The 22,825-nt window shown below is 54.3% G+C and overlaps 3 protein-coding genes across 4 annotated transcripts; all 3 read left to right on the top strand.

Annotated features, from left to right (window-relative positions):
• Positions 1-2,720: 2,720 nt before the first annotated feature.
• On the top strand, positions 2,721-10,346 carry LOC309438222 (hemoglobin subunit rho). 2 transcript variants are annotated; one of them, XM_082049292.1, is made up of 4 exons: positions 2,721-2,741; positions 8,989-9,104; positions 9,206-9,428; positions 10,207-10,346. In XM_082049292.1, the coding sequence occupies exons 2-4, from the start codon at positions 9,013-9,015 to the stop codon at positions 10,333-10,335; spliced, it is 444 nt and encodes a 147-aa protein (XP_081905418.1). In that variant the 5' UTR covers positions 2,721-2,741; positions 8,989-9,012; the 3' UTR covers positions 10,336-10,346. The 2 variants fall into 2 exon arrangements, with proteins under 2 accessions (XP_081905418.1, XP_081905419.1); XM_082049293.1 differs by lacking the exon at positions 2,721-2,741 and adding an exon at positions 8,019-8,064.
• Positions 10,347-17,775: 7,429 nt separating this feature from the next.
• Positions 17,776-19,236, top strand: LOC309438215 (hemoglobin subunit beta-like). The gene is made up of 3 exons (XM_082049278.1): positions 17,776-17,943; positions 18,051-18,273; positions 19,006-19,236. The coding sequence occupies exons 1-3, from the start codon at positions 17,852-17,854 to the stop codon at positions 19,132-19,134; spliced, it is 444 nt and encodes a 147-aa protein (XP_081905404.1). The 5' UTR covers positions 17,776-17,851; the 3' UTR covers positions 19,135-19,236.
• Positions 19,237-21,336: 2,100 nt separating this feature from the next.
• LOC309438209 (hemoglobin subunit beta) lies at positions 21,337-22,516 on the top strand. Its single transcript, XM_082049264.1, has 3 exons — positions 21,337-21,516; positions 21,629-21,851; positions 22,272-22,516. The coding sequence occupies exons 1-3, from the start codon at positions 21,425-21,427 to the stop codon at positions 22,398-22,400; spliced, it is 444 nt and encodes a 147-aa protein (XP_081905390.1). The 5' UTR covers positions 21,337-21,424; the 3' UTR covers positions 22,401-22,516.
• Positions 22,517-22,825: the final 309 nt, after the last annotated feature.

Here is a 22,825-nt window from a genome sequence, read left to right as displayed (position 1 = left end):
TTCCCTGCAAGGAGCTCTGCCTGCCGGCCAGTGCAGCAGGAGCAGGTGAGCCTGTTGGTCCCCTGAGAGCCTTTCTCTGGGCAGGGGGGCAAAGTGGGGTGCTTTCCTCTCCTAGGGAATAAGGAAAGGTTTCAAAAGCTGCTGGAACATTTCACTTCCTGCTGCCAACACACAGACTTGCAATGGGGTGAGAGGGGAGGATGGAGAAGAGGGGCTGGTGATCAGGACCTGTCCCACCATCCCCTGAGGAACAGGAGGCACCTGAGACTGTTGTGGGCTCTGCCCCAGAGATCACAGAATCACAGATGGTTTGGGCTGAAGGGATGTTCCCAGCTCCCCAGTTCCCCCCTGCCATGAGCAGGGACATCGTCACCAGCTCAGGTTGCTCAGAGCCCCGTCCAGCCTGGCCTGGGATGTCTCAGGGATGGTTCATCCACCACCTCTCTGGCCAACCTGGGCCAGGCTCTCACCACCCTCAGGGGCAACAATTCCTTCCTGAATAACCTGAATCTCCTCTCTTTTAGAGATGGGGGGCAGTCGTGAACACCACACTGACACAGGGGCGAGCAGCCCGTGTCTCCTGGTTCTGGCAAGAAAATAAAACATTGCTGAATATTTTTCAGCTGGTTGGCACAGTGCCTCAGCAGAAATGTTTTCTGCCGCGTCAGAATTCTGACTCAGCAGAAAGACGGGCGCTGCTCCTGGCCAGGCGCTGCCTTATCTCCGCGCAGCCCAGCTGCTGTTTGCGCCGCCCGAGTTATCGCCGCGGCACAGCCCGGTGCCGGGAGCGGCTGCCGTGACTCAGCACCCTCCTGATTTATGGTGGGGGAGCCCACCACAGCAACACGGCAGAAATAGCTAAAATATCCCGCTGCAGAAAACGGGCTTGAGAGCTGTGCATGTGAGTGAGAGCCCCGTCTGGCTCTGCTGGGCTGGTGATGTTGGTGTCAGAGCTGCCTCTCTGCCTGGGTGTCCAAAGAGGAGCCCCAAAATAAAGTGTCCCCCTGGGCTGGGGTTAGACAGGGTCTGTGGGACATGCCTTGACCTGGGTTTCAGCCCCACAGAGATGCTGACACTTGGGGTTCCCTGGGAGAAAGGGGCTCTGCCTGCACCATGATGCTGGGATCATGGTTTGGTGCAGTGGGGACCTGAGAAAATCAGTAATGACCTTCAGGCCAGTCCCTGGTTCACCCACAAGTCCTGGGACAGATGTGTTGGGATGAGCTGCCAAACACCAGGGCCTCTGGTGGGACAGCTGGAGGGAGGGTTTGCCAAGGGCTGCCCCACAAGCAGCGTTTGGTGCATCATTCAGGGCAGGGGCTGCTTTGCCTTGTGAGGGGTACATAGAATTACAGATGGTTTGGGTTGGAGGGACCTTCCCAGCTCCCCAGTTCCCCCCTGCCATAAGCAGGGACATCTTCACCAGCTCAGGTTGCTCAGAGCCTGTCCAGCCTGGCCCGGGATGTCTCCAGGGATGGTTCATCCACCACACGGTCCAGCATCCCTCAAACCGCTGCTCGGCAGCTGCAAGGGGATCGCCCCGGGTGCCGTCCCATTTCAGAGCCACTTTTGCTACTTGAATAAATAGCAGGTGCCACGTTGGGGTCAGTTCTCCCTTTCTGCCTTCCTAAAATCAAGTCCAAACACAGAGACAGGTCTGGCTCTGTCTTATTGCCAGATTTAACTGCTTGAAAGGTGTCAGGGGAACATAACAGGTGGCTTCAGGTTAACAGTTGGACTTGATGATCTTAGAGGTCACAGAATCATAGAATCATAGAATAGTTTGGGTTGGAAGGGACCTTCAAAGGTCACCTAGTCCACCCCCCCTGCCATGCGTAGGGACATCTTCAACTATTCAAACCAAAATGATTCTGTGAGTCTATAACTCACACAGAAAACATGTTCCTGACACAGCTGGTCCTGTGCCACAGGCAGGAGGAGGAAAGTCCCTGTCCCAGCTCAGCAATGTCCCTTCCTGGCCCCACAGGAGCCTTCCTTGCTCACAGGGGCACCTTTCATTAGCAAAAGCTCCGGGACTGTAGGGTCCGAGACACAGCTCTTGTGGTTCCCATCCAGTGCTGGGGGCTTTTTTTGGGGGGGTCTGTGGTTAATGGAGCCTCCTGCAAAGCATTGACAAGCAGAGCCAACCAGAACTGCACGGGTGCAGTGCTGGGGGGACTGGTTACGTCCCTGGAGCTCAGCTGATGCTGGAGTCCTGTTGGGGTGAAAGCAAGGGTGTTTGATCTCACCCTGCAGTCTCTGGGGTTCAAACGGGTGGAGGGGAACCTGCTCTCTGTACCGTACTTCTGCCCAGCACAAGCACAACCAAGCGTCTCCCCGGAGGAGGGGGCTGCTCTGCTCCTCCTGCAGCAAGACTCAGCTCAGTTTGAATCTGAGGGGTCACAGCAAAAAAAAAACCCCAAACTAGATCAGGTTGCTCAGAGCCCCGTCCAGCCTGGCCTGGGATGTCTCCAGGGATGGTTCATCCACCACCTCTCTGGCCAACCTGGGTCAGGCTCTCACCACCCTCAGGGCCAACAATTTCTCCCTCACGTCTGGCCTGAAATCAGCCATGGTTCAGCTGAATTAGGACAGGGAACTGCTGGAGAGAGTCCAGCATAGGGCAGCAAAGATGATTAAGGGAGTGGAGCATCTCCCTTATGAAGAAAGGCTGGGTTTCTTTAGTTTGGAGAAGAGGAGACTGAGGGGGGACCTTATGAATGTCTATAAGTATATAAAAGGTGAGTGCCATGAGGATGGAGCCAGGCTCTTCTGGGTGGCAAACAATGATAGGACAAGGGGTAATGGGATCAAGCTGGAACACAAGAGGTTCCACTTAAATTTGAGAAGAAACTTCTTCTCAGTGAGGGTGACAGAGCCTGGAACAGGCTGCCCAGGGGGGTTGTGGAGTCTCCTTCCCTGGAGACATTCAAAACCCGCCTGGACATGTTCCTGTGTGACCTCACCTGGGCGTTCCTGCTCCATGGGGGATTGGACTGGATGATCTTTTGAGGTCCCTTCCAATCCCAAACATACTGTGATACTGCGATACCATGTGAATTGCCAGTGTCTGCACTGCAGGGTTTCATTGTGTGGGCACAGGGACAGTGTCACACAGAGTCACACGGGGATGTGCCAGTGCTCGAGGGCTTTTTTCCTTTATAGATGCCCTAAACAGGGCACTATCATTCACAGCACTGTGTGATCCTGTGGCATTACAATCACTCATTTCATCGGCATGGGCAGAAGACCCCAGAAGGGATCTTCTCTGTGGGCCTGGTTTTCCATCCCTGTCTCTGTCCTGTGCTCCCCCCCTGCTCCGGCAGTGCCTGGGTGCCCCAGGGACACACACTTAGGGATCCCCATGTCACCAGAGGAGCAGAGGAGGGGGTTCGGTGACCAATTGCCATCTCCCATCCTCCTGATCAGCAGGGCTGGTGCACGCTTGGCTCTGCTGTGAACCTGCCTTTGGGCACGAGGCAGCGATGGAGACCCTGAAATCCTGTGCTGTGACACCTCTCACCTGCACTAAGACAAAAAATGATAGAGAAACTCAGTTTCCCCCATAGATACCAGGGCTGCACACTGGTGTGACCAGCAATTGGTGGCAGCCAGCGTGCGGACAGAGGTCTGTCTGTCTGTGCTGTGGTCTGTATGCTGGCACACAGCAGAGACGGACCCCAGCTCCACAAATAACACAGCCCATTTCTGGTAAACCCAGGGGCAGAAAACAGGCTGTCGCACCTTGAGGGCGGCCGGGCGCTGGCCTTTATCTCGGGTTGCAGCGAGGGTGGCGAGGAGCTATCTGCCGCGGGCCCGCAGGGCGTGGGCGGCCAGGGGCTGCCCGGGGGCGATAGGGGGGCAGCTGGGCACAGCGTGGTGGGGTCTGAACCAGCCCCTGTCGGGCTGATAGTTGGGTGTTGTGCTCTGTTCCTGCACCATCCCGAGCGCTGCAGAGAGCCCTGCTCTGGAAGAAGCGGAGCTGTGATGAGGCAGCAGCAGACAATCAATCATGGAATGTCCTCAGCTGGAATCAGGGACCATGGAGTCCAACGTCTGTCCCTGCACGGGACACCCCACAGGTCACCCCGTGTGTCTGAGGACGGTGTCCAGTCTCTTGTTGAACACTGTCAGGTTGGGGCCGTGACCCCTCCCTGGGAGCCTGTTCAGTGTCCAGCACCTCTGGGTGAAGAACCTTTTCCCCATGTCCCACTGACCCCCCTGGCACATCTGCTGCCGTTCCCTGGGCTCTGTCACTGTCACCGAGCAGAGCTCACCCTGCCCCTCCTGCTCCTGCTGAGGAACCTGCAGCCCATGAGCTCTGCCCTCAGGCTGCTCTGCTCCAGCTGAGCAAACCCAGGGACTGCAGCCGCTCCTCACGCGGCTTCACTCCAAACCTTCAACAACTCCATGGCCTCTGCACCCTCTCCAGTAGCTTTAGACCCTTTTTATACCATGGCACCCAGGCCTGCACACAGTGAATGCTCCAGAGTGTGCATCGTGCTGTGGCGGAGACTCATCACACACCTGGTCACAGCTGGAAACCCCCCCGACTCCATCAGCCCCATTGCCCTTCCCCTCTGCACCCTGGGAATTGCTGCGTGGGCTGTGTCCCCCACTCCAGCTGTCCCACCATGGTGTCCCCTCCAGCCTCGAGCTCACCTGGGCTCATTTTGCAGCCCAGGGCAGAGGTTCTGGTACGAACCACCGGCTGGACCCTCTTGCCAGGAGCCTGTGTCCTCATGTTGAGCAGATGGAAACCCCAGCAAGGCTGAGGGGTGGGAGAACACCAACTCAGTAACAAGCAGCAAAGCCTCTGCTTTAAATGAGACTGTGTTGGAAACAGCTCATCAGGAATAAAAAGCTGCTTTTGTCTATTTCTGGATTGCTTTTTCAATCTGCTTTTGCCCACGTTCTTGTGTTGAGGGCTAACTCAGAAGCTGTTCAATTAAACCTTTAGTTTTTCCCTGAATATCCTGGCCCCTCTGATCCCTCTCACCTCCCTCAGCTCTGAACCCCCCATGGCCTGTGACACCAGACTGGCTTTAGGGCTGGGCATGTCCTGGTGAGTCCCTTAAGGGACAGGGATGTACAAACAGGGTCAGGTCACATCTTCTGGAGGTCCACTCTGTATTTCTGCTGCAACCAGCCCCCAGCCTCCAGGCAGCATCACCTGAGACCCAAACTTCAGACCCAGGAGGTTTCCTACAAAATTAAAGCAACACATTAAAAGACTGTAAGCCAAGCTTGCATAATAAATAAATCATTACATGGCGCAAAATTGAGGCTGGAGCAGTCAGAGCAAGGGGTGCTCCACATCTCTTGGAGTCAAGCCTAAAGGGTACAAGGGGTTAAACCTGGATCCTGAACTTAGAGATCCATGCTAGGGGCAGAGAGGCATTCATTTAACCCACAGTTATATTTTCCCTCAGTTTATTGATATGGTGCAGAAACAATTTGAAATGTCTTTGTGTTGAAAGCAGAGTGCCTCGGGCGATGAGCCACAGATAAATTAGATAACTCTCCTCGGGGTAATAGCATCGAGCTCTCTGCCTGCTCGCTGTGAATCTCCAATCTGCTCGAATCTCCACTGTGCTGTGCCCGCACCTCCGCTGTTCACAGCCCTCCCTGTTCTCCCTTTCCCTCCCAAGGAAAAAAAAGTCATTTCCAGAAATTCTCCTTGGCTTTTGTGTTCATTCTAGTGACCAGGTGGTCCCAACCGGGGGAAGCTGTGTAAGTTATGGTGATCCACACCAGCCTGCTCCTGCTGAGTGTTTCCCTGAATTCATCACTGACCACATCCTGAAGGGGTTTGCAGCTGCTTCCCTGCTGGTTTCCTTGTGGTTTGTGTCAGGCTCTGCTCTGCTCCCAAATTCGGGGTTCTCCTGGACAGTAACCTCAAGTCCCCTTTTGCACCAAGCACCATCTTCTGGAGCAAATCCTCTACTAACCTGCGTTAGTGAGAATTTAGCTCCGGCCTTCAGGTTAAGCCAAGGCTCCAGTGCTGGACTGGGCACAGCCAAAGGCCCAGCAGGGTAGGAGCAGGATGAAGCTCGTATCTGAATTTACAGCCCAGGGTGGCTGTAAAAGGTCATTGCTGTTATGGACTCTCCACATCCAGAGGCGTACAAGTCTCCGATATGACCCTAAACCAATTAGCTGGCTGAATCACCTGCTATTATTCCTTTTCATCCTACGGGATTTAGAGAGTTTAAAGAGTTACTGTGGGTATAAAAGAAGCCATTAAAAGGAATCAATACAAAAGAGCAGCACAAAGCGATGTGGAACACTTCAGCCTCTCTTCTCTTTCCTCTCCCTTCCCCTTTCCCTCCGCAATTTGTGACCATCGTTAACCATCCCATGGTTCTGCTCCCACAGCTGCACCAGAAAAACCAGACCCCGAACAGGTCCAATAGTGGTACCAGGACCGGTAATTTTTCACCACAACCCACATCTCTGTCTGCTTTTCTGCAGAGTCCAGAAAAACAGCATTTGTTAACCACTTTTTAAAAACATAAATTATGCAGTTAACGCTCTTCTCTAAGCCTCTGTGTTTGATGTTGTCCTGCTTGTCCCAGCTTTGCATTCCTCCTGCTCTCTACCCCCGCCTCCCTGAGCTTTTTCATGTTGCTGGTTCAAATGCAGAAGAAAAGCATCATTATCTTTTATTTTTTTAAAGTTCAGCTTTGCAGAGCTGAAAATGAGCCTGCTATCACAGATGAGGCAAGTGCATTGCTAATAATAGACCCAGATGTCGCTTGGGTTTTATTCTCAATGTGAGTCTGCCAAGAAATGCAGGCTACATACAGGACGGGAGAAGCAGTAAATGAAAAGGCCGTGGGGGTCACTTATTGTCATCCCCAGCTGAGCGTGCAGCTGTTCTGGGCAGCTCTGTGCTCAGCCCTATGGGCTGACTCGCGTGGTGGGAATATCTGCTTGTGAATTTAAGGTTGCACACGTTGGATTTCGCTCTTTGAGCCCTGTCTTATTGAAAATTGACGACTTCTAAAGTCTTCAGATCTCCTTGGAACGGAGGGCGTGTGACTGTGTGTCTGCTCGGTAGGTGAGGAGCTAAAGCAAGCGCTGGCCACCTGCACGATACATTTATCTGCACTGAGCAGCCCCCGCTCCACACAGTGTTATCAGACCACCCCGACAGCTCGTTTGCTGCTTCAAGGGGCCTGTGAGTCTTGCCAAGGACTCTGAAATTTTAAAAAATGAATAATGCCTCTTTGGACCCTGTGGAAACGAGCTGAAATGTGACTACAGATGTGAACCACCCCAAGAGGACCATAGTGATGGGCTTGTGCCACTGCTTGGTGTGCTTCTGGTGCGATTAATGGACCAGTATCAACCAGTAACCGGAATGAAACAGAGGTCTGGATGAAACCTCCTAAACTGCCACAAACAGACCCAAAGTCCATGCTCTTGTCAGGTTGTCCTACATCTCCTGCATCCTGGAGCACAGCTTCAGCCGAAGCCTGAAAAACGGGAAAATACCCGCGTAATTCAATGTGAAGGTGACACTGAGTCAAACAAAAGCCTTTGGCCAGACCTTGAACTGGTGGAAATGGATGTTGCTGGTCTGGCTGTAGCATAGAGGGTCCTGTTACCCTTGTGCAAGGCATTTGATTTCCCAGGAGGGAGAGGCTAGTGAAGTGTCAGCATCATTAATACTGTTAGTACATTAAAAGAGCAGAGGAGTCCGCCCCAGTCACAGCTGCCCCAGCACCAGCTTCCCTCATGGATACAATGTGCTGAGCTAGAAGGGACCCACAAGGATCCTCCTCAGAACCTGGAGCAGGAGGAGGTGACCCCTGTTTCATTGACACCAAGCCGGGCTGCACATTCCTGATCTAAAGCACTTGGTTTGGGTGTGGAGGAGCAGGACCTGATGTTTTCCACAATTTCACGTGATGAAAGATGTCTGCTTAGGAGGACGAACAGGGACTTGTCTGTGTGTCCAGGGCTGCAGAGCTGCAGCCAAGGGCAGAAGCACTCAGCATCCCCAAGAGCGTGCTCCCATGCACAAGGGTCTGTGAAACACCTAAGCTCATAAATCAGGTAATCTATCCCATCAGAGATGAATCCCTCAAGTTTAGAGAGCCTGTAAATCCTGAGAGGACTCAGAGGTTGGGTGCTGCAGGCATGAGGTGGTTGCGATGCACCTTGCACACATAATCACAGAATCCTGGGCTGGTTGAGTTGTGTCCTCTGTAGTTCCCCAGTCCCATCTGGGTCACAGGGCAGATCACACAGGTCAGTCCAGGTGGGTTTGAACGTCTCAGAGCAGGAGACTCCACACCCGCTCTGGGCAGCCTGGGCCAGGCTCTGGCACCTCCCAGCACACAAGGTTCTGCTCATGTTCAGATGGAGCCTCCTGTGTTTCAGTCTGTGCCCGTTGCCCCTCACCCTGGCGTTGGGCACCACTGAACAGAGTCTGGTCCATCCTCTGACACCCACCCTGACATATTGATCCACTGATCACATCCCTCTCAGCTTCTCTTCTCCAGCTCAGCAGCCCCAGCTGTCTCAGCCTTTCCTCTGCACAAAGATGCTCCAGACCCCTCAGCATCTTCGTGTCCCTCCCTGGACTCCCTCCAGTGATTCCTTGTCCTTCTTGAACTGGGGAGCCCAGCACTGGACACAGAACTGCACACATGGGTCAGTGTCTGCTGCAGGGTGCAGGACATGGGGTGGCCCGTGCATGGCTGTGGTGAGCAGGCGGTCACGGGGGGACGGAGCATGAGATAACAGAGGATTGTGTCCTGAGCCTGCCTGTTAAGCAAGTCACAGGGCTTTTTCCTTGAAGACCACACCTTACTGTAGACTGACCACTCCATGGACAGACCAGCCCACTGCTGCTGGGGACCCCCACCCCGTCCCAGCCAATGACCCCCCATTGTGGGACGGGGAGGAGCTGCGGGCAGGGAATAAAAGCCTCCGTGGGGTCTGCGGCTCAGCTACGGCGTCTGTGTCCTCCCGCAGCTCCGAGCAAACCCGCCTGCCACCATGGTGCACTGGTCAGCCGAGGAGAAGCAGCTCATCGCCACCATCTGGGGCAAGGTCAACGTGGAGGAATGCGGTGCCGAGGCCCTGGCCAGGTAGGTCCAGCTCCTGGGCACCTGCTCAGCTGCACCATGGCAAGTGCATTCGGGAGCGTTAACATGTCTGTGTCTGCTTGTGTGCCTCCATCTCTCCCCAGGCTGTTGATCGTCTACCCCTGGACCCAGCGGTTCTTTGATAACTTCGGGAACCTCTCCAGCCCCACCGCCATCATCGGCAACCCCAAGGTCCGCGCCCATGGTAAGAAAGTGCTCACCTCCTTCGGGGAAGCCATCAAGAACCTGGACAACATCAAGACGACCTTTTCCAAGCTGTCTGAGCTGCACTGCGAGAAGCTGCACGTGGACCCCGAGAACTTCAGGGTGAGTTGTGCTTTGGGTTTGACCCTCTCTCTTGTGTGAGAAGATGCAGGGAGCCCAGTGAAGCTGAGGGTGGGGAGCCTGAAGGCGTTGCCCCTGTGTCGGTGCCATATGCCACCTCTCCCTGGCACCTCCTGGCTGCAGGGATGGGGACCACTTTGTGTCCCCTTTTTCCAAGGCCGGAGAGGGAAAAGTAAGCATGGGATGGTCGGGAACTGGACACTGATGGGAAGAGATGCAGACTGGGGTTAGAGACAGAGGACAGGCCTGAGCGTGAGGACAAGGTCAGCAGATGAGGGAGAAGAGTGGGACGGGGATGAAGCAGAGGAGACCAGGGTACAGGGGGTTGGGAAGTCACTGTGGGTGAAGAGATGGAGCAGTTCAGGCTGGAAGAGGTTGAGAGGGTTGGATGTGGTTGATGGTGTCTGTTTTAGGCTCTCTTTAAGCCTGACTTTGGGGATGTAGCAGGGAGACCTCACACTGGCCCTAACCCTCTGCTCAAGAAGGCATGAGGTTTCACAGAAAAGGTCTGGAAATAAAGTCTAGAGGCTGGAAAAAGCAGGTGTGAGAAGAAGCAGAGACAGAGGAGGAGGACACCGGTGCATGTAGTCAGCAGAGGGCTATTTTCCTGCACTTCGGCTAGAAGAGCTTCCCTGGGTTGCATCCTCTGGGGACCCACCAGAGACCTGGGTTCCCTCCAGCCCCAGGTCCCTGGGTCCTGCGCAGGACCAAGGGGTGCTCAGCACCATGCTGACCTGGTTTCTTTCCTTCTTGTCTCCAGCTCCTGGGTGACATCCTCATCATCGTGCTGGCCGCACACTTCGGCAGGGACTTCACTCCTGCCTGCCAGGCCACTTGGCAGAAGCTGGTCGGGGTGGTGGCCCATGCTCTGGCCTACAAGTACCATTAAATCATCTGGAGGCAGATGTGTCTGTAACAGTCAATAAAAAAACCCACATTTCCTGGACGTTTTGTTCTCCTGTGTCTCTGTGGCTGCCTGTGGGGTGGGAGGGAGGGAGCAGGGGATGTGAAAGGGGGAGGTGGGCTCAGGGCTCCTGGGAGCATCACGTTCCAGAAAGACAGTCAAGCTGGGCAAAGGGGAGGCTGCTTTTCATAGAGTCACAGAATCATTTTGGTTGGAAAAGGCCCTCAAGATCATCGAGTCCAACCATAACCCAGCCCTGTCCCTGCCCCACGTCCTGAGAACCTCATGTCCGTCTGTCCAGCCCTCCAGGGATGGTGACTCCAGCACTGCCCTGGGCAGCCTGTTCCAATGCCCCACAGCCCTTTGGGGAAGAGATTGTTCCCCACATCCAACCTCAACCTCCCCTGGCGCAACTTGAGGCCGTTTCCTCTGCTCCTGGCGCTTGTTCCTGGGGAGCAGAGCCCGACCCCCCTGGCTCCAAGCTCCTTTCAGGCAGTTCAGAGATCAGAAGGTCTCCCCTCAGCTCCTGTTCTCCAGCTGAACCCCCAGGTCCCTCAGCCGCTCCATCACATTGTGCTCCAGCCCCTCACCAGCTCCGTTCCCTTCTCTCCACTCGCTCCAGCACCTCAAGGCCTTCCTTGAGCCCTGAGGTGATTTTGGTGCTCCTGGTGCCATCATTTTGTGCACTGAGGGGATTTTGGTGCTGCCATTTGAGCCCTGAGCTGAGGGGCCCAAAACCACTTGGCAGTTTGGCCTCCCCAGGTCCCAGCACAGGGACGGTCACTGCCCTGGGCCCGCTGGCCACCCCAGTGCTGGTACCAGCCAGGATCCTGTGGCCTCTTGGCCACCTGGGCACACGCTGGCTCATGTTCAAACACCTGTTGAACAACATCTCATTATTTCCTGGATATTGGGGTTTTCTCCAAAAGGCATCAGCCCCCTCGCTGCTGCCCGTTCCTGCCTGCCTGGTGGGGCTGGTCCTGGACATCCAGGCACAAAGCGATGTTGTGGTGGCCCATGCACATGAAGCTCCAGTGGGACAATAGTGGTGTCTAAACCAGCGATGCACATGTCCCAGCCCACTTAGTCCCTCTGAGCTTGCCAGAAATTGTTGGTGGGGGTTTTCTGACCTGTTCTGCACAGAAGGTCAAGCTGCAGGGCAAGCAGAGGCCCCTCTGGCCCGAACCTGTGAAGCATGCAAGGATATAAATTTGCAGACATTCACTGAAGACAGCCTAGATTAGGCAGAAATTTAGCCCTTCATATTTTAGTACTGACGTATAAGATGTTGATCAGAAGCATTTTCTGTATCAGCAGTGAAAACGCTCTTACGGTTATTCTTGTGTGTTTTGATCAGAATGTGATACCTAAAAATGTCAAGAGGAAGGGATGAGGGCAGCTTTTAAACCGGACCCAGCCGAGATTCTTTTTTACTCAGACTGGCTTAATGGAAGAATGTTTTTTCGCTGTAACGGAAGGATCCTGCGTAAGTACATGAGCTTCAGCAATGCTTTTCCAGGAATAACCTAAAAAGCAACAAGGACAGACATGCTGGTGTCTCAGAATGACTAAATCCTTCTTTTGCATGATTTAGGAATAAATTTTCTGCCTTTGTCCTGATAAAGTGGGGGTTTGTGCTTATGACCCCTCTGTCCTACACAGATGGCCTGTCTGAAAGGCAAAGGATCCAGCCCTGCTGGCAGCACTGAGAACATCTTGGTCAAGGGGGAAATAAAAAGGAAAACTAAAAAAGCAGGAGACAGTCCAGCTTTCCTGCAGTACATCATTCTCCTTTCCGTCAGCAAATGGGCATTTCAGCACGATTTCAGGAGGTAAGACTCTTCTCAACGTCTTGTTCCAGTTAGCACAAAAGTGCAGGTCAAAACCTTGGCAGTTGGCATCAAACAGAAAAGTTCTCCTGTCCTTGAGGCACTGGTGGACACAACGTTAATAAAATGATGGTGGGTGCGTCCAGCTGCATACACTATCTGTTCATCTGTTGGTACATTTGGGTCCCAAATGAGAAAATGCTTGCAGAGGGGCTGTGGACCTCAGGAATGTTTTTGCTGCAGTGTCTGTGAATGTCTTAATTGTTCTGTTCCTCCTTTCCCACCCATGGGCACATCACAGTGGTGACGTGGAGTGTGTCCTGCTCCTTGACTGTGCGCTATGACCAGCAGCTGGATGGTCCTGGTGGCATTAATCTGCACTTAGAGGTACAGGCAAGGGGCAGGATGGGGTGCTGGTGATGCAGAACCCCTGTGCCAGGCTTTTCAAGTGAGAGTTGTCCATCTCTTGTGTGAACTGAGAGCAAAGCTGTGGCCACCAACAGCCTATCCGAACCCCAAGCAGGTTTAGAGGCAAGCCCTGGGTGCAGGCGAGGTGAACTAGCCTGGTGTTGCAAAGACACTGCCTAGTCCTAGCAGTGTTGCATCAGTCACTCTAACAGCTCTTACTGAGGATGTGGTGTCACTGATATCTCCTTCCTTCGCGGTCACGGAATGCAGCAGCACAGGGGAAGTGGTTTGACCAACCCCCCCCAGCAGCTGGTGGGAAAGCAGGAATCAGCCCTGCATTTCCAGGCCATCACGCTGTGCAGAACGTACCCCTCGGGGAGGAGGGCTCAGTGTCACCAGCACAGTCAGAGAGGGCTGACACAGCGCTGGTGTTTCACCGCAAGATAAAATGGTCATCGGGACATTTCTGCAGTGGTAGAACAGAGTGATGCTGGGACGCTTGGGCAGGGCTGAGAGCCACCAAGTGACCAAGGTACACTGAGCCATCAGCTTCGTCATTAGCTTGGTCCTTTCAGGCTGGACATGAGGAAGAAATTGTTGGCCTGAGGGTGGTGAGAGCCTGGCCCAGGTTGGCCAGAGAGGTGGTGGATGAACCATCCCTGGAGACATCCCAGGCCAGGCTGGACGGGGCTCTGAGCAACCTGAGCTGATGAAGATGTCCCTGCTCATGGCAGGGGGAGCTGGGGGAGCTTTAAGGTCCCTTCAACCCAAACCGTCCTGTGATTTTATGATTCTGTGATTAGCAGTTGGCTACATTCAGGACTTGGCTCCACCTTGGCCATTTCAGTGAGCCCCAGATGCTGACAGCGATCCCCAGGATCCCCGCATGGTGCAAACAGCCTTTTGGAGACCAGAGTCCCTTCAAAGCGGTTCCAGTCCCCCATGGCCTGACCCAGGCAGGGCTGGCTGGTGCATATTTCCATTATTCTGTCTGCTGCTTCCACCCAAAGGGGACGGACTGAGCTCCTGCCCTCAGCTGGGAGACCAAGAGATGCTGGCACGGAGTGGGATGAGCCTGGACAGGGCTGTTGAGCTTGGAAAGGAAGAACACAGCAAATAAAGTGGGAACCAAGACCCACTGGCACAAGACACAAGAAATAGAATGTTTTGGAAGAGACAGAAGAGTCTGGCCGGCATCCAGAGCCGCAGAGGCTGGGCACAGCTGCCACTCCTGCTGATAAGGGCTCTGGTAAAGCTTGGCGCGGGACACTGCCTGCCGCAATCAGAGTGACCAATAAATTCTGCTTGTTTTGGAAAGGCTGTCAGTGTAGCTGCCTTTTGACATCATTGGAATGGTTTGCCTGTAAAAAGGGAAGGTTCTTGTCCACGTAAGTGGGCACGTCCCAGTGTGGGGCCAAGAGATGAAGAAGGGCTATGGGGAACTTCCACGCACACCAAAGGGAACAGATTGAAGGATGTTTGAGAGAAGAGCCCTGAGCAGAGTGAAATCCACCCCAGGCACACAGAAAAAGGTCCTCCAGTTTTCCTGCTGGGGATAAGGACGCTGTAAGGTGTTGCTGTGGGGGCACGAGGGAAAACCAGATCTCCCTTTGACTCTGTGAACTGCAAAAAAAGCTACAGAAATTGCCTCTATTTGGCATGTTGTGATGAACATTTCCCCTTCCACCCTGTGCCACCAAACAGCCCCCTCAACGGACAAGGAGGAGAGGCAGGTGCTGGTCTCTTCTCTCTGGTGACCAACGAGGGAACGGCAGATGTGTCAGGGGGGTCAGTGGGACATGGGGAAAAGGTTCTTCCCCCAGAGGGGCTGGACACTGAACAGGCTCCCCAGGGAGGGGTCACGGCCCCAACCTGACAGTGTTCAACAAGAGACTGGACACCGTCCTCAGACACACGGGGTGACCTGCGGGGTGTCCTGTGCAGGGACAGACGTTGGACTCCATGATCTGTGGGTCCCTCCAGCTCAGGACACCCTGTGATTCTATGAACCGCTGCACTGAGAGCTCTGAGCATCACAAACTGTCAGCAGGCCTCTGCCCCCAAGCCATAAAACAAGTGATTTCAAAATGTACTTAAAATTAACTCTGTCTTATAAAAATGGATGAGACGGATGGGTCCCCTGGAGGACCCCCAAGCAGAGCGCAGGGCTGGGACTGTCTAGGCAGTTGTGCCTTTGGTTTTTGTGTCTCATCGCTGCTCACAGCCGGTGCTCGTGGTGTCCTGGCCGAGATCCCTCTGCCATCCTTGCAGGCACCTTTGGGCTGTACGTGCTTGACTGTGACCTCATGCCTTTGCTGGCATTGTGGACTGCTGTGCAACTGTCGTAAACAGCCTCTGGGCCTGCCCAGCATAGCAGGTTTCCTTAAAATGTCTTTGTGGTTCATTAATCCTAAAAGTAAAAAGCCCTCAGAAGTCTTTCACAGGGAGTGCAATCTCATGCTTTTTTCCTTCTGTCAGCTGGCAGCTGCCCTGTGGCACTAATGCAGCTGCCGGAGATGATGAGAAAAGTGCTTTGAAGGAATCACTTGCCAGGGTGGGATGATGTTCTTGGGCAGGGACACTGTGATCCCAGGAGATGTTGCTGCCCATGAGGAGAAGCCGTGTGGGCTGGGGATGGACAAGGGCTGAAGGAGAAGGAGGGAACGATAAAGTGAAGCTCAGCAAGCCCCAGGAGCCGTTCATCCTTTGCTGCTTCTCTTGGGGGAGCATCTCACCTTGTGCCTGGGATGAACATTTGGAACTGTCCCCATGGGATGGTGCATCCCAGCTGGTCTGGTCCCCAGGCACTGTGGGGCTGATGCCACCAGGTCACCAGTCCACGCTGCTAATAAATCAGCTGGGAGATGTGTCCACAGAGCACTTTACTGGCATTACAGCCCCCTCATTTCCTATGTCTATATTAACTGCGAAAGCACGTGCATGAGCCAATCTGCACACACAGCAGAACTAGAGATGCAATTGGATAATTTAGCAGTTACAGCTGCAGTCTCCAGGCAGAGCTCAGTACCTGTGTCACACACTTCTTCCATGACTTTAAGTGCATCAACACATCCAACAGTGCATCAGGACCCTGTTTGAAAAAATTATGCTGGTAAGAATACTTTGACAGACTCCCCTGTTGTTAGGAAACTTCTTGGATCGAGATGCTCTGTTAAGTAGGAGGGTGGAAAAAAGCCACAATTTTGAAAGATACAGTAACTGCAGGGAGTAACGGTATTGACCAGAGGTAAGGCTGGGAGAACTTATTGACAGGTTTATTTGGAACAGGCAGATAAGAGACAAGATCGTGCTCTTCAGGTTTCAGATCGCTGCCAAGAGGAGGGCAAGAGGACAGAATTCATCTTGCATGCAGCGAGGGACGATCCCTGCAAAGCTGCTTCTTGGCCTGAAATATTTTATGTGAAGAAGCAATCTGATCAGGACAGCTCTGCCAACAGTAGCAATGCTGCTTTGCCAGGACAGCTTATTCCTTTTGGGGTATGAAGTACAGTATATATTAAACAAACTCTTTTTTTCTCGTATAAGCAGTGTCTACGCTCAAGGGTTTCTCAGTGCTAGTGCCCGAGATAGAAAAACATCCAACTTTTGCAACGTACACAAGGTTTTATCACTTATTTCTGCTAGCACTCAGAAAAAATAAGCATGGTTCCCTATTTGGTTCTGCTTTTTATTTGGTGTACATCCGATGTCTGATTTGGGGAGGCTAAGAACTGTGCCCCAAAATTGCCCAATTATTAGACTAAGGGACAGTCATCAGCCCTGCACAGTAACAAGGCATTCCAAATCTGAAATAAATTGAAATGAATGCTGTGTTGTCCTCTTTTTGGAGGGCTAGCAGATGAAATGAACTGGTTTTGCACAGTAGTCTGGATGCAGACTCTGCTGGCATCAGGTGGGACAGACCATCCAGGTGGGTGACATGTCCAGCTCGGGACTCCTCATAGACTAAGGCTGGTGGTAACACTGCTCTTGACACTCATAACTCAGAGTTGTGCCTTCGAGATAGATCAGCTTCCTCTGATGACAGGGAATGGTACTAAGGATGGGCAATACGAGAGCTCAGACTCAGAACAGCACAGAGAACCCCAATATCCAGGAAATATGGGGATGCTGTTTGACAGGTGGTTCAATATGAGCCAGCGTCTGCCCAGGTGGCCAAGAGGCCACCAGCGTCCTGGCTGGTACCAGCCCTGGTGTGGCCAGCAGGACCAGTGACCGTCCCTGTGCTGGTCACAGTGAGGCCACACCACGAATCCTGGGGGTGGTTCTGGGCCCCTCACGCCAAGAAAGGCCTTGAGGTGCTGGAGCGAGTGGAGAGAAGGGAACGGAGCTGGTGAGGGGCTGGAGCACAATGTGATGGAGTGGCTGAGGGACCTGGGGGGTTCAGCTGGAGAACAGGAGCTGAGGGGAGACCTTCTGATCTCTGAACTGCCTGAAAGGAGCTTGGAGCCAGGGGGGTCGGGCTCTGCTCCCCAGGAACAAGCACCAGGAGCAGAGGAAACGGCCTCAAGTTGCACCAGGGGAGGTTGAGGTTGGATGTGGGAACAATTTCTTCCCCAAAGGGCTGTGGGGCATTGGAACAGGCTGCCCAGGGCAGTGCTGGAGTCACCATCCCTGGAGGGCTGGACAGACGGACATGAGGCTCTCAAGACATGGGGCAGGGACAGGGGTGGGGGAATGGGTTGGACTTGGTGATCCTGAGGGCCTTTTCCAACCAAAATGATTCTGTGATTCTATGATTCTGTGATTCTATGATGCCTGGAGTTGTTCAGGAGGAACCCCAGCAGTGCAGGGCATTAATGCACCATTACAAGTCTGAAAATGTGGACAAGACAAAGACTACAAGCTCTTTGAACATCACTGCCTATCCTCTTGGGTCAGCAGTGCATGTCCAGCCGCCAGCCTCCAGCTGCCTCTGCAATTCGGGGAGCCCACGGCCAGGGAGGAGCCGCGCAGGCAGCTCCACCTGCGCTCGGAGCCGCGGATACAAGTCCATGGGTGCGAGATGATGCTTGTCCACTCAAGGGCAGAGGGGGGAAAGGGCCTCTTTTCCCCTTGGACAGCATCCAAAATTGCTATCTTTCCTTGTGCAGCTCAGAGCCCTCCCCAGCCCCAACCAATAGCTACGTGAACTGAGATTAGGACAAGCTGTTACTAGTGTATAAAAATCCCTGGGGCAGACTTCGGCTCCACTTCTTCATCATTGTTCAGGGACGCCCCGGGGAAACCCACCACCCGACACCATGGTGCACTGGTCAGCCGAGGAGAAGCAGCTCATCACTAGCGTCTGGAGCAAGGTCAACGTGGCCGAATGTGGTGCTGAGGCCTTGGCCAGGTAGGTCCAACTCCTGGGCACCTGCTCAGCTGCACCCAGAGAAACCACTCTAATCATGGCAGCATTAACGTATCTGTGTCTGCTTGTGTCGCTCCATCTCTCCCCAGGCTGCTGATCGTCTACCCCTGGACCCAGCGGTTCTTCTCTTCCTTCGGGAACCTCTCCAGCCCCACCGCCATCAATGGCAACCCCTTGGTCCGTGCCCACGGCAAGAAAGTGCTCACCTCCTTCGGGGAAGCTGTGAAGAACCTGGACAACATCAAGAAATGTTTTGCTCAGCTGAGCAAACTCCACTGCGACAAGCTGCATGTGGACCCCGAGAACTTCAGGGTGAGCCGTGCTGGGAGTCCAGACTCAGCTGGGCAGGGGTTCCTGCTCTCTGCAGAGGGAGTTTGGGTCTCTGAGGTGTCTGATGGTCAGTCAGACCTAGAGAGAAACCCAGAGCCTGGGGCTCTGCTGAGGGCAGGGGTGATGGAGGGGAAGGGGGAGTATATTTGGGGAGAATAGAGAGGAGTTTCGGGGTTGGGATGTGTGAGGGGAGGACCCAAGTGAGGTAGACAGGTATGAAATGCAGAACCAGATACCTGTTGGTAGGAAGCAATGTTGGCTTGGAGCAGCTAGAGACCAGAACAGAAGAAACTGAGGCAGGATGTGGAGGGAAGAGCTGAGCTTGGCTATGATCAGTTGTTTAAACCCAGAGAGAAAATAAACACAGCCACTTCATCAGAAGGAGGGGATCTGAGCCCTGAGAAAGCAAGGGTGGGTAGGGAAATGGAAGGAAAGGATAAACCCAGGTGAAGCAGAGGGAGGACACTGCATGGCAGGCAGGGGAAGGTGTTGGGGAAGAGGATCCAGACCATTCAGGTGTCCTGGTGACCACCAGAGATGCAAGTTGTGCCAGGACCCTGGTGCTCGGCACAGGGCTGTGATAAATGCGTTCCTTGTTTTGCGAATAATTCCCCGAAAACTGGTGTCCACACAGGAACACCTGGGTGGTGTGATGGTGGGGAGGGAAGCGGGGGGCAGCACTGGGCTGATGGCTTCTTCTGCTTCCACCCCCAGCTCCTGGGTGACATCCTCATCATCGTCCTGGCCTCCCATTTTGGCAAGGACTTCACCCCCGCCTGCCAGTCTGCCTGGGAGAAGATGGTCCGCGTGGTGGCCCACGCGCTGGCCCACGAGTACCACTGAGCTTCCCGCAAGAGTTTGCGCCCGGAGATGCTCGTGGAGAAACATCCTCTGGTTCTGCTGGTCTCTGGTTGCCAAATAAACACCAACTGCTTCATCCGTGAAGAGGTGTCTGCCTCTCTGTGGGAAGGGGTGGAGGCCACCCCGGGGTGCTGGGGAATGGGAAGGGGATCATCACACACAGGGCAACGTGAGCCACGGTCTTGTCTATGAATTCATGTGAGACTTGTCTAAGATAGAGAACACAGGGGAACGTTCAAGACAAAAACCAATTAAACACACTACAAAATGTAAAGAGAAATACACCGTTGCTTTTTTGAGACATCATTGCATATAATGTTTTAAGGTTTTCACAGATTAAGTGGAAAAAGTCTGTGTACAAAAACATGTAGTGAGAGAGGTGGCAGTGAGATTATGCCCATGGTTTGTAACCTCCTTCATGGAAGGAAAAACGCTTTTTTCATGACATTTTGTTTAAATCATTATCATTCTCATATTATTAAAGGCAGAATGTAATGGACACAACTATCTGTTATGGAAAAAAACATGCCCAGAACAGTAATTTCGTGTACAGGAAGGAGAGCACACAGTTTGACTGGCCCCACATCCAACCTTCCACATGCAAAATGGAATTCCCTGAACAGTCTCCATGCCATGATGAGGACCGTGGCCCTCACCAGCCTCCTGAGTCCAGACCGGGAGCATCCCCACAGCACTGAGAGCAGCTCGGGGACACGTTTGGGGTTTCTGGTGGCTCTTATCAGGGAGAAGGCAGAACGAATGGCTCCGGACCAGGTCTGCAGTAAAAGCCGCGCTGTTCAGCGAGGAGATCTGGGGAGCGGTGTCACCCCCGGGCCTGGCCCCGGGGTCCTTTGGCCAAGCCCCCTCCCAAAGTGGCCTTTCCATACTCAAAAGGGGCCAAGAAGAAAGATGGGGACAGACTTTTGAGCAGGGGCTGTTGCAATAGGACAAGGGGTGATGGTTTAAACTAAAGGAGGGAGATTCAGGCTGGATATAAGGAACTGTTGCCCTGAGGGTGGTGAGAGCCTGGTCCAGGTTGGCCAGAGAGGTGGTGGATGAACCATCCCTGGAGACATCCCAGGCCAGGCTGGACGGGGCTCTGAGCAACCTGAGCTGGTGATGATGTCCCTGCTCATGGCAGGGGGGGACTGGGGAGCTGGGAAGGTCCCTCAACCCAAACCATTCTGTGATTCTAAGTGAGCAGGCAGAGGAGAGCTCATGCAGCCATCAGAAGTGGTGGCAGCCCACGGCCCTTGGCCAAGGCCCACATGTTGCTTCATGGTCATCCAGACCCCTCTGGACCAGTTAGCATTCCCTGTTCTGGCCCCGCAAGCTCTATCCAGACCCAGCTCCTGTGTCCCACCCTCACTGGGAGCAGGAACAGACGTGCAGCCCCAGGGGACCCAGTGGCCTCTCCCACCACCCAGGAGGACAACTGCCGGTCGCCACATCGCTGGGTCAGGCACTGTCTCCTGCTGCACGTTTGCACAGACCCCAGTATACCCAGCCTCCCCCACCTCTCCTGGGGCCCCTGTGAACCAACGTCCTGCAGACAACCGGTGTGCCCTGTGTTGTAACGTTTCCCTTCCAGCCTTGGTTGACCTCTGTTAACAGGCTCTCTGAGACAGGAGCTCTCTGAGTGCAAGCTACTGCCCTTGGTTTTCCTAGTGTTACCCTAAAGTTAGCAAACTGTGAAACTGCTGATAGGAAAGAACAAGAAGAACTCAAAGCCTGACAGGTCCTGCATGAAGCGGACAAAGAGAAAGTGCTTGCACGCCACCTGTGTGTTCAGAGGGAGGATCCAACAGCCCCAAGTCTGAGTCTTCTGCCTCGCAGCCATGGAGCCCATTCTGGTTTGCACTGTACAAGGGGCACCAAGCCTTGCACAAACCTTCCTCGGAGGTCTTACACGGGACTCACGCGGAGCTGTGCTCCGACTTTGCATGGAGATAAATGCCACCCTTCAGTAGGGAGCTGCAGAGCTGGAAATCAAAGGCAGGGGGAGGGCGGCCACCAAGCCCGTCCCAGCGCTGGATCTGGGCATCTTGCCCTGCGCCCCACCCTGATGCCGCGTCCCCTCCCTCGGGGTGCCAGGACTGCGGGGCCCCCCCGGGGGCCCAGCCAATGGAGGGGTGCACGGGGAAGAGGAGGGGCCCGGCGGAGCATATAAAAATGGGGAGAGCTGCTCGCCAACGTGCGATCCCCTTGGGAGCAAGAGCCGAAACTTCCTCCGTACCCGCCGAGAGCCGCACGCTACCCTCCAGCCGACACCATGGTGCACTGGTCAGCCGAGGAGAAGCAGCTCATCACCAGCATCTGGGGCAAGGTCAATGTGGCCGACTGCGGTGCTGAGGCCCTGGCCAGGTAGGTCCAGATCCCAGGAACTTGCTCAGCTGCGCCCTGGAGAAAGAAACCACTCCGATCATGGGAGCATTAACGTATCTGTGTCTGCTTGCGTCCCTCCATCTCTCCCCAGGCTGCTGATCGTCTACCCCTGGACCCAGAGGTTCTTCGCTTCCTTCGGGAACCTCTCCAGCGCCACTGCCATCAGCGGCAACCCCAATGTCCGCGCCCACGGCAAGAAAGTGCTCACCTCCTTCGGAGATGCTGTGAAGAACCTGGACAACATCAAGGGCACCTTCGCCCAGCTGTCCGAGCTGCACTGCGACAAGCTGCACGTGGACCCCGAGAACTTCAGGGTGAGACATACTCCTGACCGGGGGACCCCCCCTCCACACCACATCTTTGCAGGAAGTTTCTCCCCCAACCCCAAGCCCCCCATGTGAGATCACCCTAGATGTGCAGGATGATGGTTGGGGTGAGGGGGAGATGCAGGAGAGAGACAGAGAGGGAAGGGACCAACCTGCAGCTTGGTGAGAAAGCACCGAAGGGGCTGAGTGGTGAAGGTGATGGAGGGGCTGTCTGGAAGGTGCACGGGAGTGGGGAAGGCAGCCAGGAGGTGGTTTCAGTGCAGAAATAGAGGGGGAGAGTAAAGCAGAAGCGGTTGTTGGGCAGGAAGAGGTTTGAGCCAAGGGGAAAGCGAAGGAGCAAGAGTGAAGCGGAGGAGGATCTGCAGGTTTCTGGGCTTTGCTAACCCAAGGGTGCTCTTGTCCCCGCAGCTCCTGGGTGACATCCTGATCATCGTCCTGGCTGCCCACTTCGGCAAGGATTTCACTCCCGACTGCCAGGCTGCCTGGCAAAAGCTGGTCCGCGTGGTGGCCCACGCTCTGGCCCGCAAGTACCACTAAAGCGTCAGCAGGAAAACCCCGGCAGCGTCTCCAGCTGCGTGTCACGCACCGTCTGACATGTCGCTCTGGAGCTCACAGCTCGTAACAGCCAAATAAAGATCATCCTGTGAAATCCCCACTGAGTCCACGTCTCCCTGAGGGGCTGGAGGGGTTGGGGGACCTGGGGCGCCCGTGGGGGGACGGGGGGTGTAAGCTTGAGCAGGGCGAGCATTTTGCTCCCACAAAATGCCACCTGCCTTTGTTATGCTTGTTTTTTTTTGTGGGGGTTGTGTGGGATTTGCCTCTGGGAATCATATTTCCAGAGTACTGGGTAGATACAGCCCTGCAACCCCTGTGGTCACGCACTGGGGTGTTTGCACCGAGGAACTGGGCTGTATTTTACTGTCAAACCTGCGTGTTTTAGGAAGGATAAACAAACCGAAGAC

Source organism: Streptopelia decaocto (genome assembly GCF_964273445.1).
Source record: "Streptopelia decaocto genome assembly, chromosome: 1".
Classification (NCBI taxonomy): domain Eukaryota; kingdom Metazoa; phylum Chordata; class Aves; order Columbiformes; family Columbidae; genus Streptopelia; species Streptopelia decaocto.
The sequence above is the reverse complement of the archived record's forward strand: the minus strand, read 5'-3'. Positions and strand labels throughout refer to the sequence as shown.